Source organism: Gorilla gorilla, chromosome 2 (assembly GCF_029281585.2).
Source record: "Gorilla gorilla gorilla isolate KB3781 chromosome 2, NHGRI_mGorGor1-v2.1_pri, whole genome shotgun sequence".
In the NCBI taxonomy this organism is placed as follows: Eukaryota; Metazoa; Chordata; class Mammalia; order Primates; family Hominidae; genus Gorilla; species Gorilla gorilla.
Window position 1 is genome coordinate 178,468,511 of NC_086017.1, and position 19,625 is coordinate 178,488,135.

General features: G+C 34.0%; 1 protein-coding gene across 8 annotated transcripts in view; it reads right to left on the minus strand.

Moving 5' to 3' along the window:
* ZBBX (zinc finger B-box domain containing) overlaps positions 1-19,625 on the minus strand; it is a 140,451-nt gene that overhangs the window by 114,684 nt on the left and 6,142 nt on the right. For 6 of the 8 annotated variants that reach the window (XR_008678154.2, XM_055381777.2, XM_019024832.3 and 3 more), the window contains exons 2-6: positions 18,203-18,319; positions 13,828-13,941; positions 11,267-11,357; positions 6,058-6,106; positions 5,210-5,319 (exon numbers count right to left, since the gene is read on the minus strand). Coding sequence is in view for 7 of the 8 variants with exons in the window: in XM_055381777.2 (XP_055237752.2) it covers positions 5,210-5,319; positions 6,058-6,106; positions 11,267-11,357; positions 13,828-13,941; positions 18,203-18,270 (432 nt within the window). In the remaining variant the exon portion in view is untranslated. Of the gene's footprint in view, positions 1-5,209; positions 5,320-6,057; positions 6,107-11,266; positions 11,358-13,827; positions 13,942-18,202; positions 18,320-19,075; positions 19,158-19,625 lie in introns of those variants that run through there. The other 2 variants (XM_063704343.1, XM_063704342.1) reach the window with 1 other exon arrangement.

Sequence of the window (19,625 nt, forward strand, 5' to 3'; positions counted from 1 at the left end):
AGAAACATGCTAAAAATGTAAATAAGGACTCCTTTCCACCACAGATGCTTCCTCAGTGATGGAATATCCAACTGCAGTTTTTTTTTTTTTTTTTTTTTTTTTTTTTTTTTTGAGATGGAGTCTCGCTCTGTCGCCCAGGCTGGAGTGCAGTGGTGCAATCTCGGCTCACTGCAAGCTCCGCCTCCCGGGTTCACGCCATTCTCCTGCCTCAGCCTCCCGAGTAGCTGGGACTACAGGCGCCCGCCACTGCACCCGGCTTATTTTTTGTATTTTTAGTAGAGATGGGGTTTCACCGTGGTCTCGATCTCCTGACCTCGTGATCCGCCCACCTCGGCCTCCCAAAGTGCTGGGATTACAGGCGTGAGCCACCGCGCCCGGCCCCAACTGCAGTTTTAACAAATATCTTGTTAATTTGATGAATGCCAGAACAGTTGTGCTAAGCTTCAGAATCCATTTGAGTTTAATTAAATTATTCACATTTGCCAAATTAATATATAAGAAAAGTGGAACTTTTGGGCTTCGTCTTTGCCATCAATATATGTAAATGGATAGGTCATTTAAAAATTTGCCAACAAAAAAACACACTGTTTATTGTCTTCCGTCTATGTGCTGGACACAATGCTAAATATTTTACATGTATTAACTCATTACGTGTGATAACTTTGAGGTACAGATTACTGTTATCCGTAGTAACCTATTTCACAAATGAGGAAACAGAGATAAAGAGGGATTAAGTCATTTGCTGAAGGTCACATAGCTAATAACAGGTAAAGTTGAGTTTCAAACTCCCAAAACACAAGCCCTTAACTCCTATCTCCCATACACAATTTTCCCTGGTGAAGGCCAAGGAAATATATATATATCTATCTATATCTATATACATAGATATATATATCCTTTATATATATATCCATATATACACATATGTGGCTTTCAAATATATATATATATTCACTCTAATTATCCAGTCAGCATAACCATATGCAATGACAGATGCTAAGAACACAAGATAACATCAGAGTTTAACAATACTATGGTCTACTTCACTAAATCTGCCTAACTTGAATTTTTAAATAGCTTATTATTATGTTTTGACAACTAACATGGGATATTCTTTTTATTCAAATAAAATAACATTCTTTCTCAAAATCATTTTAAAGAATGTTTAAATTCTTTATTCTAAATTCTGGCTTGTCTACACAGTGTTTTTCAGGTAAATCAGCTGTTTAATCACTGCATACAATGTCACTCTCCTGTGCTTTCCAGCCAAGGCACCTGCTGCTTATCTTGTCTGGGACATCCTTCTTCTTACTTTTCCTTCTTTCTTGAAAAACAGATCCTTTATTTTTGGGTCAAGCCCTATCTACTTGTGTCATACTGTTCAAGTTCCATGGCTCAAGTGCTTACCACAGAGTAGGAGTCACAAAAAATATTGACTCATAGCTCCTGTATAATTCCTTTTCAGATCATTAAAAGCAGATCCCAACAATTTAATTCAACCTGTAAGCGCCTTTTAGCTTTCATACTTTTAACTTAAGAAATATTAGCATTTGTTTATAATTTTTACAAATTTCTGGACAGCAATTTTTTAAGATTCCTTAAATTATTGCTGAACATCATATCAAATAAGAAAATAATATAATGTAATAAGAAGAGTATTCTACTACCAAGAGCAGGGGGTTTACATTTAATATTGTTATTAGCTCTTTATTAGATGTGCAGCATTCGAACTCAGAGTCCAGTTAAAATTGCCATTAAATAAACCTAACAATATAGAATTAAGTCAGAAATGATTATGGCTAAGTTCTCTAAAACTGTAACATAATATACAAATATTAGTATACATAATCATTAAATTCTTTGAAGAGGAAACTGCTTTTTACCTATGTGTTATATTTAAAATAGCAAATGATGCTGCAGTACCTTCAATGATAACTGAAAGGAAAATATGTATAAATTAAGAGAATGTCTATATTATGAAATAGTTTCAAAGAAATAATTCATTCATTAAATATTTGTTGAGTGCCTACCACACTGCAGGCATAATTCTAGGTGGTAGGCACACAGCAGTGAACAAAACTACACTCCTAGCCTCATGAAGTTTACATTGCAGATAAGTAGAAAATAAATAAACATATAATCAATGATGATCAATATTACATAGACAAATGAAGTAGCTTCACAAAACTGGAGAGTGCAACTCAGCTTTTACTATTTTACAAAGGGCTATCAATGTAAGTAACATTTGAGTTGATATTTATTGATATGAGGAAACTGTGAGGGAAGACTATTTATTGGAAAAAGATTAAGGGCTTAATTTTGAACACATTAAAATAGTGAGGCCTATTAGACATCCAATAAAGGTGTTGAGTAGGTAGATTGAGCCAAAACTTCAGGGGAGAGGTATAAGGTGGATGTGTAAATTAGGGGATGATCAATATAGATAGGGTCTTTAAAGCCAACAGAGGGGTTGAGATTGCTAAAGAGTAAGTATAGATGGACAAGATTAGAGCCCTGTGGCATTCCAACATTAAGAGGTCAATACAGAAAACCGGCAAAGAACAGAGAAGAAACAGATATCAATGTCAAATGAAATCAAGAAATCATAGTGTCCCAGAGGAAGCCAGCTGAAGAAAGTCATAGATAAGGAGAGGGATACTGTACTATAAAATATTCCTAATACATTAAGAACTGAGAATTGACCACTGTATATGAGAATGTGGAAGTCACTGGTTGACCTTGACAGAAACAGTTCCTGGATAGTAGTGGAGACCCAAGACTGAATGGAGAGAATTCAAGAGAGAATGGGAATCCAGTGATTCCAGTTCTAGGTATACACCCAAAAGAACTGAAGGCAGGGTCTTAAAGAGGTATTTGTACACTCATGTTCATAGCAGCATTACTCACAATAGCCAAAAGGGGGAAGCAACCCAAGTGTCCACCAATGGATGAATAGTTAAACAAAATGTGGCACATACATACAAAGGAATATTATTCAGCCTTAAAAAATAAAGAAATCCTATAAATCATGCTGCTATAAAGACACATGCACATGTATGTTTATTGCGGCGCTATTCACAATAGCAAAGACTTGGAACCAACACAAATGTCCAACAATGATAGACTGGATTAAGAAAATGTGGCACATATACACCATGGAATACTATGCAGCCATAAAAAATGATGAGTTCATGTCCTTTGTAGGGACATGGATGAAACTGGAAATCATCATTTTCAGTAAACTATCACAAGAACAAAAAACCAAACACCGCATATTCTCACTCATAGGTGGGAATTGAACAATGAATACACATGGACACAAGAAGGGGAACATCACACTCTGGGGACTGTTGTTGAGCGGGGAGGGATAGCTTTAGGAGATATACCTAATGCTAAATGACGAGTTAATGGGTGCAGCACACCAGCATGGCACATGTATACATATGTAACTAACCTGCACATTGTGCACATGTACCCTAAAACTTAAAGTATAATAACAATAAAATAAAATAAAATAAAATAAAATAAAATAAAATAAAATAATTAAAAAAAAGAAATCCTGTCATTCCACAATATGAATAAGGCTTGAGGATACTATGCTAAGCGAAATAAGCCAGTAACTAAAAGGCAAATAGTGTATGATTTTACTTATATGAGGTAGAGTAGTCAAATTCTCAGAGACGGAAAGTAAAATACTATTTACTAGGGGATGGGGGGAATGGGGATGGGGAAGTGATTGCTTAATGGATACAGAGTTTCAGTTTTGCAAGATGAAAACAGTTCTGTGAATGAAGCATAGCAATGTTAATATACTTAATGCTACTAAACTGTATACTTAAAATAGCTAAGTTGACACATTTTATGTTATATGTATTTCACTATAATTTTTTAAATGTTCATGAAATTGGTACCAATGAGAAGTTACAGAGCAGTCAGAAGTCATAATTTTCTGTAATTTTTTCATTTCACATTATAGCTTTTAAGAGAAGGATATATAGTTTGGCCATGGTGGCTCACACCTGTAATCCCAGCACTTTGGGAGGCAGAGGCAGGCGGATCATGAGGTCAGGAGATCGAGACCATCCTGGCTAACATGGTGAAACCCCATTTCTACTAAAAATACAAAAAATTAGCTGGGCGTGGTGACGCGTGCCTGTAATCCCAGCTACTTGGGAGGCTGAGGCAGGAGAATTGCTTGAACTCTGGAGGCGGAGGTTGCAGTGAGCCAAGATTGCGCCACTGCACTCCAGCCTGGGCAACAGAGCGAGACTCCATCTCAAAAAAAAAAAAAAAAAAAAGAGAGAGAGAATATACATCACTTGTGAGAAAAGAAAAAAAAGACATACACAAATGTCCATAGCAGCCTTAAACATAATAGCAAAAATATTGAAACAACCCAAATGTCATTCAATGTATGAATGGATAAACAAGTTGTGTTATAACTGTACAATGTAATACTACTCCATAATACAAATGAACACATTACCAATAAATTTAACATGGATGGATCATGTGGAGCAAAAGAAGCCAAAAATATATACTATATTATTCCATTTACATAAAGTTCAAGAACAGATATCACTAAATCTATAGTGTTAAAAATCAGGACAGTAGTTGCCTTGGTGTTGGGGACTGATTGGAAAAAGCACATGAGAACTTTCCAGGGTAAAGGTAATCTTCTAGGTCTTGATAGAGGTGGACACATTACTCAAAAGGCATCTGACTGTACATTTAAGTCCATCCATTTCATAGTAAATTATGCCTCAATATTAAAAAAATAGACAATGGGAGGACAGAATATGATGACAGCAAGTATAGACAACTCTTCAGAAGAGTGTTACAATAATGGGGTGCAGGCTTGGAGGTCAAAAAAATTGTTGTTGTAGTTTTGGTTTGGTTTTGGTTTTGGATGGGATATACTGCAACATGTTTGTGTGCTAACAGGTATGACTCAAAAGGACCGGAGACAAGGTCTAAGTTGATGTCTTTAAACAAGAATGAGAGGATGAGATTCAGAGAATAAGTACAGGTATTGGCTGTCCCCAGCAGCACGCATGCTCAACCCACAGTAACAGTAATGAAGAAAAAGTATATGGCTACCAAGCAAGTTAAGTTGGGAGAGGTGTATGAGGCCATGTGAAAGTTCTATTCTAACTGCTTAATATACCTACTATACAGTATATGTATATATACTATATAACGTACTTACCAGTAGAGCAGCTTTGTTCTCACACTGTCCACAAACTTTCCCATTTATCTTGGGTTTTTCACATTCTGAAGAATTTGCCATTTTATAATTAACTGTTGGTTTCACTGGCTCTGCAAGATAAAAAATAATATTACTCCAATCATTTAAAAATATGTTAAATTTTCCAATTGATAAATTAATGAAACTATGCATACTTCCCATCTCTGTATCAAACTGAAGCCCACATAGAACAAATTCTAAACATTTATAATTATATATATTCATAATAAATATATGTATATAAATATATATTATATATATTTATAATAAATATATGTATATAAATATATATTATATATATTTCTGAATTTTTTCTACCAAACTATATTAATCATGCAACATTAAATGTGTTTACTATCCTCCGGAAAAACATCTTATTTCCTTGGGAATTATTATAAATTAAAATTATATTTTTGGTTTTGCTATTATTAAATAATTTATTAAAATATAAAGCAATTTTTCTATTTTTAAAAATTTTCTAGAGTGAAATTTTAATTTATAATTTACACTGCTAAATTATCTTCCTTATTAAAACATTACATCAATAAAATTTAAGGAGCAGTGCTGTAAAAGTCCTCATTTTTGAAAAATACTATTACTATAATCATGTACTAAGTTTACATTTTTTGACACAAAAGCCCCCCTAACCATCCGAATAAAATTTATGTTGAAAATCAATGTGTCATGATTTGGGGGTTTAGAATCTTTATACTGCCCGGACAATTCTAAAACTTTAACTTTATTTGTAATTAAAATGTAAAAGAAAGGGATGTCTTTAGCATTTAATAACATGGTGATAAATTATTTACCTTGAATCTGTTCCTTCAGCAATTTTAATTTCACTTTTCCAGCAGAAAACTGTATTAATAAAGTAGATACTATTTGTCAGGTATATATTATCTTATTCAACGAAAGTTGCTAACAAAAATATTAGAAAGCTGTAGCTTTGGTGCTTTTCAAACAAAAATTTATTTTTAAAGAATAATATAAAATTAATAGGAGATCATCATTAAAGCATATATGTACCCTTTAATTAATCTAATAGAAATTCATAAAAAAGAAAATAAATTTTAAAAATATATCTAAACCAGTTTTTGAAAACATAATTTGGCTTTTAAACAAAAACCATTATATCTCATCATGAAATTATTTGCTAGTATTCAAATATTGTAAAGGTTAAATACATCTTTTCTATTTCTGCTCTTTCTGAGACACACAGTCTAATATTTGTGTAAGCTGAATCTAAACTGAATTGTGACTAAGCTATTCTGCTTACACTACTATAGAAACCCATATTATTTTATTTGCCCAATTTAGAGAACTGCATGTGTAGGCATCACAGACTTATCCTTCAAAAGCATTATTTGTGATCACTGACTTTCCTAAATATTAGCCAAAAAAATGAATAAATAAGATTCACTGCTAGATATTTCAAATAAATCATCACTTAAAATTTTGGGATTTTAATATTTTAGGAAGTAAAATACACTTGCCAATTGAACATGCTTACCTTGATCTTATTAAAACCAACATTTAAAGTACACAAACGAGAATGAAGGATGGTGTGCATTTATATAGATACTGTCAATTCAGGCCTAGTTTTCAATTTGCAATTTGCATGCTCAATTGCTCAATTTGTACATGAGAATATGAGAACAATGACTGCCTCTATATCTATGGCTGTAGCAACTGCAGTCATCTGAAAATGTAGGCCTAATTATTCTCAGTGAATCTAGTGGTTTTGCTTCAAAGGGGCAGTTATTTTTCACATTCTTCAAAGTAACTGCTCAGATGCTATGTACTAAACACAGCAGAAAAGAAAATAAGATTGAAATCATCAATTTTTCTATGAACCACACTTTTATTTTTAAACTGCTAATGTTATACAAGTTACAGATAATCTAATCTCATTTTTCATAACCAAATTATCCAGTATGACTACCTTAATGATACATCTGAATTGAAACATGATCAGTGTGGTTGTAGGCTACCCTGGATGGAATGGATAGATATGCCCAAGCAAAATGAACCCATTATTAGGGAAATTGTATAATTTGTTTTTATTATTATGAATAATATTGTTCTGCTCTATGAATACAGCCATATTTATTTCAAGTGATTCAAATTGCATAAAAATATTTCAGTGAACAAACCTCTAGCTGCTATTTTTAGACAAATAGAATTTCCTCATACGTCTGATTTTTATCTGGTTGGGGAAGGGTTGGAGATAGGGTTGAACCAAGGATACACATGCTTACACAAACACACATATACACATATATGCGCATGTACATATACATATATAATACATGCATATGTATATATACATATAGATAGAAAGATGGATATCTGCATATGTTTGTATATACAAATGTCAGGAACTTAATATACTAAAGCCTATGCCTTATTAACATGCTGACTCCTCCACCAGTAGGTATTGAAGGGGTGCTATCAGGGGCCAGGAAAGCTTAGTGGATTTACCACACAGACATATTATCTATGCCACTGGGGTCAGAATATGCTGTCATCATCAGCCTCCCTGGCATTCACAAATACCTCCGAACTCCCACCAATGCCTTCATCTGCCACACTGAGCCCAAACTTCTCCTACAGTCATCTTTCAGACGTTCTCACTGTCAACCCAATTAGCTACTGAAACTTCGCAATTCTGTACCAATTGTCCTTCCTTCCAAGCCCCCACTACCGTTCCGTGGATCTTCTATTAAATAGTCATTTATGTATCTTATGCTTTAAACCTTTCCCAAAAATGTTTCATCAAAAGTTTACATCAACTGAAAGCCACCTTTGCTTAGACACAATCTTCACCAAAGCACTTCCCACAGGACCTAGCCCCTTTCCACTTCCTTTCACATACCAGGAGAGAAAAAATTTTTCTATTTGCTCTTCAGTGCTGCTTCCAGAATATTATTGTGCTATCATGATTCAGCAAAGGTGCCTCTACTGTAGGTCCCCACCATCCACTTATTGCTTGTGTCAATATCTAGGGTCTCTTCCACCTGAACTTCAGCAACCTGCTCGGTATTTTTCTCCATCACATTTCTGCTTGACAATCTTAGAGACTTCAATGTACATGTTCACCTGACATCCTGGTTTGAAGACCCTCCAACATGCTGGCTACTGTGAACATCTAAACGTCTCTTCAGCCACCTCACCATTATAACCAAATCTGGCATGTAAGCAGCATTCTGAATAGCCACACCTTCAAAATCTCAGACTCTAAAGTTTTTCAGTGCCAACCTCAATCACCTTATCTCTTCCGTCTGATGCCTCCAATATCTATGTACCATTGTGATAAAAATAATATTACAGAGCCTTCTACAAATCCATGCTGATCAACCTCAATGGGCTATATGGCTCTTTGGCAATCCATTTACTCATTTGCTGCTAATCCCCAACCACAATTCCCACAGCGGCTACTCCAAACCTCTTCGTTCCCAAGAACTCAAATTCATCCCATTTCCCTTAATTCACCTGAGCAGACGATATTGTCTTCAACTGTCCTAAGAAAGTTGAGGTCTTCCCATTAAAATTTTTCAGTGTCCCACCTCACCACTTGTCAAAAACAGTCTCTAAAATTTATTTGCATTGCCACCTGTTTTTTCTTCCACCTTTCTTGTCTCACACACACATACAAAATATGTCTTCCTTTCCTTGGTGAAGGCCTCTTTAATGGACTACCTCTTCAAAGACCACACACCCAGCAACTGGCACCTCTTTCATCTACATTTTTACTCTTTCCTCTACTAGGATGTCCATCTTTCATTCTACAAACTGGCCCACATCATCTTGACAATTCTAGAAAAGAATATAATAAAGTCTTTCCTTGATTCTATTAAACCCTTGAAAGATCACCAACTGCTTTCATGCTGGCTGCAACAATAGTCTTTACTCATTGCTTCCCACCATTTTCTTTTCAACCAATTGAAATCTACTCTCTTATTTAATATTGACACAATCATCAAATTTAGGGCTTTTAAAGATCTTCATTATCCAGAAATAGACATTTTAATGTAATGTTTAGGTATCATTACAAAGTGGTTTCACATATTTCAAGAGTTTTTGACATTGCTCAAAAGCTCTTTGAAGTGGTTAGTAGGTATTATTATGCAAGTTTACAAGTGTAGTAATAGAGGCTTGGAAAGGTTAAGTGAATGTTAATCTATATAATCTAATACAGAGTTTCTAGACCTCAGCATCACTGACATTTGGGGCCAAATAATTCTTTGTTGTGGGGATTGTCAAGTGCATTGTAGGATGTTTAGCAGCAACCCTGGCCCTTACTCACTATATATCTTTAGCAAAAAAAAAAAAAAAAAAATACGCAAAAACAACAACAACAAAAATATACCTCTCAATGTTAACAACCGAAAATGTCTCCAGACTTTGTCAAATGTCTCCTGGGAAGCAAAATTGCCCCCTTCAGAAACACTAGTCTAAATAGATACTCAAAACGTTTTTCACTACACAATATATTGGACATTATTGACTTCATATTTTCCAAAAATGTTCTCCTTTACTTTCATCCTTATAATATTGAACTACTTCTATTTTACTTCTGCCATTCTTTTTCTTCTCAATCTCTCTTCACTAGAGAGCTGGCAAATTATCTTAGACAAGCCTGAGAGCTTACATGTCAAATCTTGGCCCTGACTTTTGACCTTGAGTGAGTTATTTAGTTTTTTTTATATTAAGTTATTTCATCTGTGAAACTGGAATAATAATAACATCCTCGTAGGAGTGATATAAGCACTTAATGAGATAAGAAAGGAAAAGAAGCGAAACTGTTGACTGGTATTAAAACTTATTGAGCTTATTGAGTGAATATTAAAGTTCTCTTTGCCAATATAGTTTACACACTGGCTTTCTTTAAGCTTTATTCTTTACACCTATGTTTTACAAATCCTAGGGAGTACATTTACTCCCTTAACTTCAACTATCACTTGAAAATTCAAACAAAACTCTAAATGTATACCCCGTACTTTTCTAAGTCCTTTCTTTATGCTGTCTCTTAGTCAATCCAGCCTGTAATATCAATTATATGTTTGACTTCCTCCTCTCCTTTCTCACTGTTTTATGGTTCCATATTTTTCTTTATATATGTTTTCCTACCCTTTTAATTCAGCCTCCTTTCATCTGACCTCTAGATTATTTTAATAGTCTTACAAATAGCCTGTTTCTAGTGAGAGAAGTTTTTTTAAACGTTGGGGTCAAAACTTTTATAATTGATTTTTCCCTAAGATAGGGAATGACACCAGAGAATAAAATGCTTTCTCAAAGCCAAAAACTTCAGAAGCGCCAAGTAAGATCTTTGTAGATTCCAACTGACCCAATGAAAGTTTAATGATAGGTACATAAAAAATAAAAACTGTGTAAGCTAATACTTACAAAGTCACGAATCTTGCACTAAAGAATCCAGAAGCAAAATTGTTTTCTTTATGTAAAGACACTTATCCGATTTTCATCTTAAATATAATATTATATGTTATAGCACACAGTAAAGGAGCAGCAATTCTATAGCTAGGAAACTGAAAAGTATTTTTTTCTTGAGTATCTTTACACATGGAATCAACAGTATATGAATAATAAATTATTATTGAAGCAGAATATAAAACATTAAACAAATGTGATATAAAGGTAGGAATAAAGTCTCTCATTTGTTATATTAAATAACATTAGCTTTCACCTTAGCTTAGAAGTATTTAATTCTATTTTATATATTTTAAACCAGATCCACACTGAATGGAAAAATTCAGTTTGGGGTATGGGAAAATTCACTGTAAGGTAAAATTTTGAAATCAGTTTGTAGCTGAAAAACAAAAACATAATTGAATAATGAAAGTTACATATTACTCTGCAAAATAAATCAACAAGTGAATAATATGCAAAGTTGTTAAAATAAGAAGAGTATATTCCTGAGTATAGAAGAAAATGCAAGACCTAAAAAAGAATATCTTCTTGCTTAGCAAAATGCATAAGAATCAAATAGTATCTTCTTACCTTAACAACATTTCCTTTATTTTGTGACATCATATATGATTGATTGACCAATTTGCCCACTTTTCCAGATTTCCAGTAATACTCGATTGACCTTTAATATATATAAACAAGACAAAATGTAATCACTAAATACATTTCTCCCTTTAATGAAAAGAAATACAGTGTTCCTGTTTCAGAAAATGGAAATTCAGTTGTTAACATGCAATAAACAAGCAAAAAATGAAAAAGAAATATCAATAATGTCACAATATCCTCAGTAATTTTAAAACGTAGCTTTATCATATTTATGACTTTTGTGGATAAATGAATAAAATGAAATGTCCAAACACAAATGAAGAATTCTATTTCCTTGATATTCACAATGACTAAAGATAGCTTTCTTGATTTGTAGGAAACTTTACAGGTCTTTATGAAATTTTAAAAGCTAAATGTCCACAAATGTAAAGAAGAAAAGCAAGCAAACCAATACCCCAAAATATTCAGTGGATCTAGTAAGTGATGAATTCCTTGTTAAAACCTCTAATGATCTCCCACATTGAAACATAACAGAGATTACAAAGAAGGCATACTTTAGCTGTACAGTTTTTAAAGCACTTGAGCTTTGTTTGCTTGAGCATAACAAAATATTTTTGAAGTTATCAAGGCAGAGAGTCCAATTATCATTAAAAAATAACAATAAGACAAAAAGTTGCCCAACATCACACAGAATAAATAATTAAGATTGGAGCACTAGACTTCTATTTTCCTGGCTAGTGAGTGGCAGGTTCTCATTCTGGCTATGACATTTAATATCTGTGTGACCTCAGAAAACAATGTAACTATTCTGAAAACTCAGTCAAGCTTTAGAATGTTAAGAATCATCTAGAAAAGCTTCCACAGCTAAGAAAAACTCACTATCAGGGCTGATTCCAGCAACTCCGATTCTCAGATGAGTATCATGATCCATTTAGAAGTCCAAACTAAGTCCAAATCAGTGAAGGTAAAAGAATTGGCCACTGGGTCATTAAAAGCATCAAGACACATAATAAACTTTGTCATCCTGGATGACATACAACATGAGATGCTCTGATTAAACCAATGCTCTATTAGAGGGGGTATGTATATAAGTTATGCATATTTTTCAAAGAAATGGACTCTAAAGATAAATACTACTGAAAGTATAATGAACACATTTGAATTGTCATTAAACGTTAAGAAGGTACTTCTAGGTATTTGATGGTCATCACTTTGAGGACTAAACAAAAGTTAATTTAGTATACAAACAGTTTGGTGATATTTAGTACCAGCAAACGGACATGAAACATGCACTCTCATACACTGTAGGAAAAGATTATAAACTTTTGACACCTATTTGGAAGACAATTTCTCAATGTCTATCACAATGTAAAATGCAAATAACACATTGACCTAAAATTACAGAGGTAGGAATTTATCCCACAAATAGCTTTGCATATGTAAGCGAAAATACATGAAGAAGCATGTTCATGGCAGCATTTATAATCATAAGATACTAAAAACATAATAAAGATCTGAAAAATAAATGCTATTATATCCACACAAAAAATACTACGTAGCCACTAAGAAAATTAGGCTAATTTTCTTATCACATCAATGCATTCTGATGTGATAAGAGCATTAAGATATATTAAGTAAAATAGTAGGACATGAATTAATTCCCATATTTTTAGATGAACTCATTTGTAAAAAAAGAAAAAGTAAACGATACAATATATGCAACAGATATACTCACTGAAAACAAAATACATTCACAACACACATGTATATACGTAGACTTATACAAAGATAAGACATTTGTGGAGAAAATTTTTAGTCATTAAAATGGGTGCTAGAAAATGGGCTGGGAATTAGCCTAGAGCTAAGAAGAGAGAATTTCCATCACATAATTATTAGTTCTGTTTGTTATCATTTATATTATTTTATAACAAAACAACAAATTCAGTATAATTAGTACAAATATATAAGCATAATATTAGAAAGTTCTCATTAATAAAATTTCAGCTAACTAGCATTTGCTAAATATATTTTAAATATACATAAGGGTTTGAGAAATTCTGATTATATACATGTGTATATATATATGTAATAGCATTTATTTTTCAGATCTTCATTATGTATATATATGTGAACTCTTGTTCCCAAAAGCTTTTGAATACATAAAAATGGCTCTAAACATAAACTGGTGTTTATTTGCTATTGATGGCAATTTTCTGAGAGCAAAAGGTAAAGTGTGCACTGCTGTCATAAACATTCCAGACCATAAATCAATGAGAAGCCAAAAGTTAAATAAAAAGGAAATAAGAAAGGATAAGACCCAATAATGTTCAGAAGAAACAAAAGTAATGGTAATTTTAAAAAGCAACATGTCTCATCTAAGTGGCACAAAAACAAAAAATAGAAAGCCTTTGCTATTGCTCGTTCATCAGGAAAAGTCAGAAATTATCCATCCATTAAATGTTTTTATTGGAATGACAACAGTATATAAAATAGTTCTTTATATAATTTAGTTGATTCATCTAAAATTCTCTAAGAGTTTCACTCACTCTCTATCTTCCTTTTCTTTGTTTCTTGTGGATCGGAATTCTTGCAGTTTCTTCTCCATCTCTTGGTTCTCAAACTCTAACTGTACTTTCTCCATTCGCAGTTCTTGAGCATTTCTGAAGACATAAGATTTAAATGGAGAAAGCAGAAAAACAAGCGAAGCCAAAATAATTTTATATAATGTTTTCCTGTTAAATTAGAATCATGAATAATAAATAAAATATTTTACCTATTTCTTTTGTACTTCTCCAAAATCTGGTTTTTAAAGTTAGCATTTGACTTCCATCAAAATCCTAAAGCAAATTATCTCTTCAAATCTTAGACTTTTGTTTTAATTATTACATTGTTGGGGGTTCAAAATTATAATTAACTTCATATATAAGGCATGTTTTTATATATGAACAAATATCTATGACATACAAACAGAAAACAAAATAAAAATATTGTCCAATTTTCATATTGTTTTGCCTCCAATGTAGTCAAGTAGTTTGAAGCACAGTATTTAAAACAATAGACAAAATATACATTTTTGCTGAACTGGTCACCTCCGAAATTTTAAATCTCTACCTTTATGTCATATATGTATGATGAGGAGGAAAAGGTAGTACTTGTTTGAGACCTATTAAGAATAAAGCCTCTATTAACAGTTTTGGTACGGGAGATTCCTGTACAAGAGATTTTGATAATATCTGAAACTCACTAAGTTTTTGACAAAAGACATTTTCTTCATTTTACGAATTCTGGTTATCAGTATTAGCCATTGACTCTTTCTTTCATAGATCTAACCCAAACTAATTCTCTAGCTTTTACTATTGTAAGTCCAAATCTCTTCCTTCAATATTACATTAGTGTTTTACTACAATCAAGCAGTGTGGGCACCCACGCATGCTATGGCATGGAACAAAATCAAGGCATAATAAAGTTCATAAAGGAGAAATCTTTCTAGAGGTAGCAAGCAATTACCAAAAAGCAAGCGGGCCAAGGATATGTCCTAAGCAGACACAATCCAGGAAGATACACAGAAAGTGATATGAAGGGCTGTCCAGAGGGTTCAGAGAAGCTGGCTAAGATACAGAAAGAGAGGCATTTATTTGCATTGTATCTACTCCACAATGAGTAATGCAGCTACTACCTCAAACAAACACTGCTAGGTGATAGGATGTGAAATACAGTGGAGCTTCCAGTATTGAGAGGAATAGATGAGCATAAAGGTAATTGAAATATAGTGGAATAGTGCTGTCATTGGGGAAGTCCAGGGGGCTACCTGGGCACAAAGAAACAGCACATACCCCAGCCCTGTGAATGCAGGAACAGTTCCTGGAGAAGGTAAAGTATGAGCTGAAACCTAAAGGATAAAAGGACTTAGCCAGTCAAAGGGAAGTGCTGAGTGCAGTATTCCAGAAAGAAAGGAGTGTGGACATAGGTAGCAAAGAGCAATGGTTGGGTCAAGGAACTAGAAGTTCTCTGTGACCAGACATTAAGTGCAGAATAGGAAAAGTAGCAAAAAATCAAACTGTTGAAGTGGATAGGATCATGAAGAGCCTTGTAAGCCATGATGAGAAATTGGGATTTATATTGTATGAACAATGAGGATCATTAAAGGGTTTTAAGAGAATTGATCAGACTTACATTTAGAAAGATCACTCAGGCTGTATCAAAGGAAATCAATTAGAGGGTGCAAGGCTAGAAGCAAGACAACCAATTAGTAGACTATTCCAGTAATCCAAATAATAGAGAATTTGGGCTAGTCTGACTGAGCAGGGGCAATGGAGAGAAAAATGGAGCTTTTGAGAAAATTAAGAAGATATAATTAACAAGTTGGAAACTGACCAAAAGTAGGTGACTGATTAGAGAGGGAACAAGGAAGAAATCTAAAATAATCCCATGTGTCTTATTTGAGCTGTCAGGAGGACAATGGTGTCTTTTCCTGAAACAGACCATTCTGAAATGGGCCACAGGTACAGTTCAGGATGAGTAACAGTTTATCTCCATGCTTAAAGTCTTGAAAGCCTACCACACTTCATAAACTGCTTACAGGAGAAGAGTTAAAAGAACAGATATGATTGTGTCACTCATTTGCTTAGAAGACTTCTGACGTTTTTGAAGTCCCACTGTGGTAGAGGAAAAGGTTAAGGCTGTAGAAAAAGAGTGGCCTATTGACCAAGTGGTCAAGTTTATGTAAGGTTGGATTGTATGGATCTCACACAAAACAGAGGATTCCCCCTGGAGACAATGTTATACACAGAGCCATAAAGGGAAAGCAAGGCCACTGAGGAAAGCTAAGGTTGATCCTTAGCTTTATTTATTTAATTTATTGTTTAAGAGATTTCTTTAAAATTTCCAAAATGATCAGTTCAGCAAAAATATGTATGTTGCCTATATAGAAAAAAAATTGTTATTTTAAATATTATGCATCAAACTACTTGATTAGAGGCAATACAGATGATATGAAAATTAGAAAATAATTTCTAATCAACAGAACAAATCCAAGGGCTAGAAATAAGATTGAAATGGTTTAGGGGCTGAGAAAGAGGTCAGGAGGACTGGAAGAACACCAGAATGTCAGACAATGTAAAGACAATGTCCAAGGATAACAGGCTTGGAACACGGAAAAAGTGAGAAAGAGAACTCTACAGTAATTACTGTGAGTGGGTATTCCTGTCCTGGTTTTTAATGGTTTGTGGATCAGGGAGACGTACAGGCCAGGGAATAGTGATTCCAACCTATTTCCAAACTCTTTACTATGACATACACGTTAGTTATCATCTAGACCCTGCCTTTTTCTCCACCTTTCTTCTTAGACAATTGGATATGTCTGAGAAGTCCCCAAAATCATGTGGTCTCTGAGAAGTCCCCAAAATCATGTGGTCTCTGTGTCTTTGCATAAGTTTCACCCAATAACTACCCAACTAACTGCATCTCTCACTCAGAACTTGGGTACCTCCTCACTCCTGCTCTAGCAGTTTCAGCCATGTTCTCTCCTAGTCCCTTGCCTGTACACATCACACCATGCTTCATTCTATATTGTCAGTGTAACTGTACTCATTCATATTCTCTCTAAGCTTTCAGAGTGCCAGGACTATGACTTCCTGCTTTTGTAGCCATCATTCCCTAGCACAGTGTATAGAAAACACACACTTAATAAATGTTTGTTGGCTGAATGTTTATAGGTATAGACACGTGGCCCTGAAATATATCACTAAAATCAAATAACGCATGTCCCTTTTTCTTTTTCTATTAACAAAATTGGTAGTCCTAGCAATTAGATAGCTCCCCTCCCCACCAAAAACATGGTATACCTAAAAATGATAATGCCATATATTTTTATGACATTTCCAGTTTACACAATGCTTTTATACCCCATATCTCAAAGTGAAGAGAGCATTAGAATAGCTTTGAAGACAGCAAATAACCACAAAACTATTGATCTGGATCAAAAAACTCAGAAACTCCAATTAAAAACGATAGTCTGGGCTGGGTATACTGGCTCACACTTGTAATCCCAGCACTTTGGGAGGTAGAGGTGAGAGGATTACTTAAGGTCAGGAGTAAACCAACCTGGCCAACATGGCCAAGCACCATCTCTATTAAAAATACAAACATTAGCCAGGCATGGTGGCATGCGCCTGTAATCCCAGCTACTCCGGTGGCTGAGGCAGGAGAATCGCCTGAGGCCGGGAGGTGGAGGTTGCAGTGAGCCGAGACCGTGCCAGTGCTCTCCAGCCTGGGTGAGGGAGCAAGACTTCGTCTAAAAAAAAAAAAAAGTCTGTCTTCATCCTATGCTGGCTGGCTCTTACTGATATTTAAGAGGAAAGCCCTAAGTATTCCCAGTGACTGTAGGTGACATCAAAGACAAACAGGGAGCTATACTCTCCCATACCCCTGCAAGGTCATAAAATTCCCAGGATGCCAGTAATTGTTTGGCTCTGGCTGAATGCATCTCCCAGTCATCTAGGACAGACCTCTCCTGGAAAAGGTCAATTCAACATAACATCCTTTATGTAAAGGGCTAAAGTATGTAGTGCTTTCTATTTCCTGGTTAGGGTCGCTCATCCTAATAGTCTCCCTAAATTTCAGGCTAATCCTTACTTAACTTTGAATAAGGGCCGTGAAAAATATGTTTAACATTCTGTTGTATTACTTTAATAGGTAATGAACCAAACCTTTATAACTTGTCACATTGGTTCTTGTGGAATAAATATTTTTAATCCTCATTTTTAAACTATTATAGATTTATAGTATTTCAAAGCTATATTCTTATAGATAAAAATACAGGAATGTGAAAAATGAAGATAAGAATTCACAAAATAGTCAAAATTACAATATACAGAAGCTTTGCAACTATTCCTATTAAGAAATAAATATATATGAACTCACCTATATTTTAGCTTTACAGAATTTCCAGGTTTTCCCCATGGAAGAACTACAAAATCTTTTCTGTTCATGATTACCACCTTAATATTGTCTAAAAGTTATTCTGATTTGTAAACACTTCTGTAAAAGTAACAAAGACAAAAGAATTATGGCAGAGGTGAAGCAGTATAAGTTACAAATTCAAAACTCCATATAATTCAGGAATGTTTTTAAAACCTTATGAGCAAAAAGGCTGAATCAAAATTTAAACAGCAAAAATTATACACTGTTAGCCCTTTGTCCCCTTCAGCCACATATCAACCAGATAATCAAAAATATTAGAATAAAAAAATACAAAAAAAGTACAACTATTTACATAGCACTTATACTGTATTAAGTATTATAAGTAAGCAAGAGCTGATTTAAAGTATACACTAGGTTATGTGTAGGCTATATGCAAATACTATGCCATTTTATATAAGGAACCTGAGCATCCTAGGATTTTGGTGTTTGCAGGGTGTGAGGGAGTTACTGGAACCAGTCTCCTGTGGAAACCTAGAAATGACTGTATTTTAAGTTATGTAACTATTTATGTGCTAATAAAGTTAGAAATGTAATATGTCTGATGGAATTAAAATTTCACCAATATTTATGTACAGCTGACCCTTCAACAACATAAGGGTTAGGGGCACCAATCCCCCAAAAATCTGTGTACAACTTCTAATTTCCCCCAAATTTTACTATTAACCTATTGTTCATCAGAAGCCTTACTGATAACATAATCAATGAATATATTATGTATGTTATATGTATGTACATACTATATTCTTTTAAAAAGTAAGCTAGATAACAGAAAATGCTATTGAGAAAATCATAAAGAAGAGAAAATATATTTACTATTTATTAAGTGGAAGTGAATCATGATCAGGGGCTTCACATTGAGTAGGCTGAGGAAGACGAAGATGAAGAGGAGTTGGTCCTGTCTCAGGAGTGGCAGAGATGGAAGTGGTAGACGACATGGAAGGGAAAGCAAGAGGGACAGGCACCCAAGTGTAACTATTACTTTTTAAAAAAGTATTTATAAGTGGATCTGCACAGTTCAAACCTATGATGTTCAAGGGTAAACTGTATAGCAAAAGACTAGGGAAATAGTCAACTAAAAGTGAAGGATGCATTCATTAAAACAAACTAAAGCACATATTCTGGCTCTTTCTATTGCTAAGGCTATAAAAGTATACCAAGTATTTGTTCTACCTAAAAATAATATCCAAGGCCATGCAGAGAGAAACGAAAAGAATCTTTGAGATACAGTCTAAACCCAATATCCTTTTTATATATATATGGCCATATAAAATGAAAATTAAGGTATGTAATAATTACCCAAAGGCATTCTAATATCCTCATTTATCAAAGAAAATTTTAATGATGCTCTTTGGCTCAGATCAGA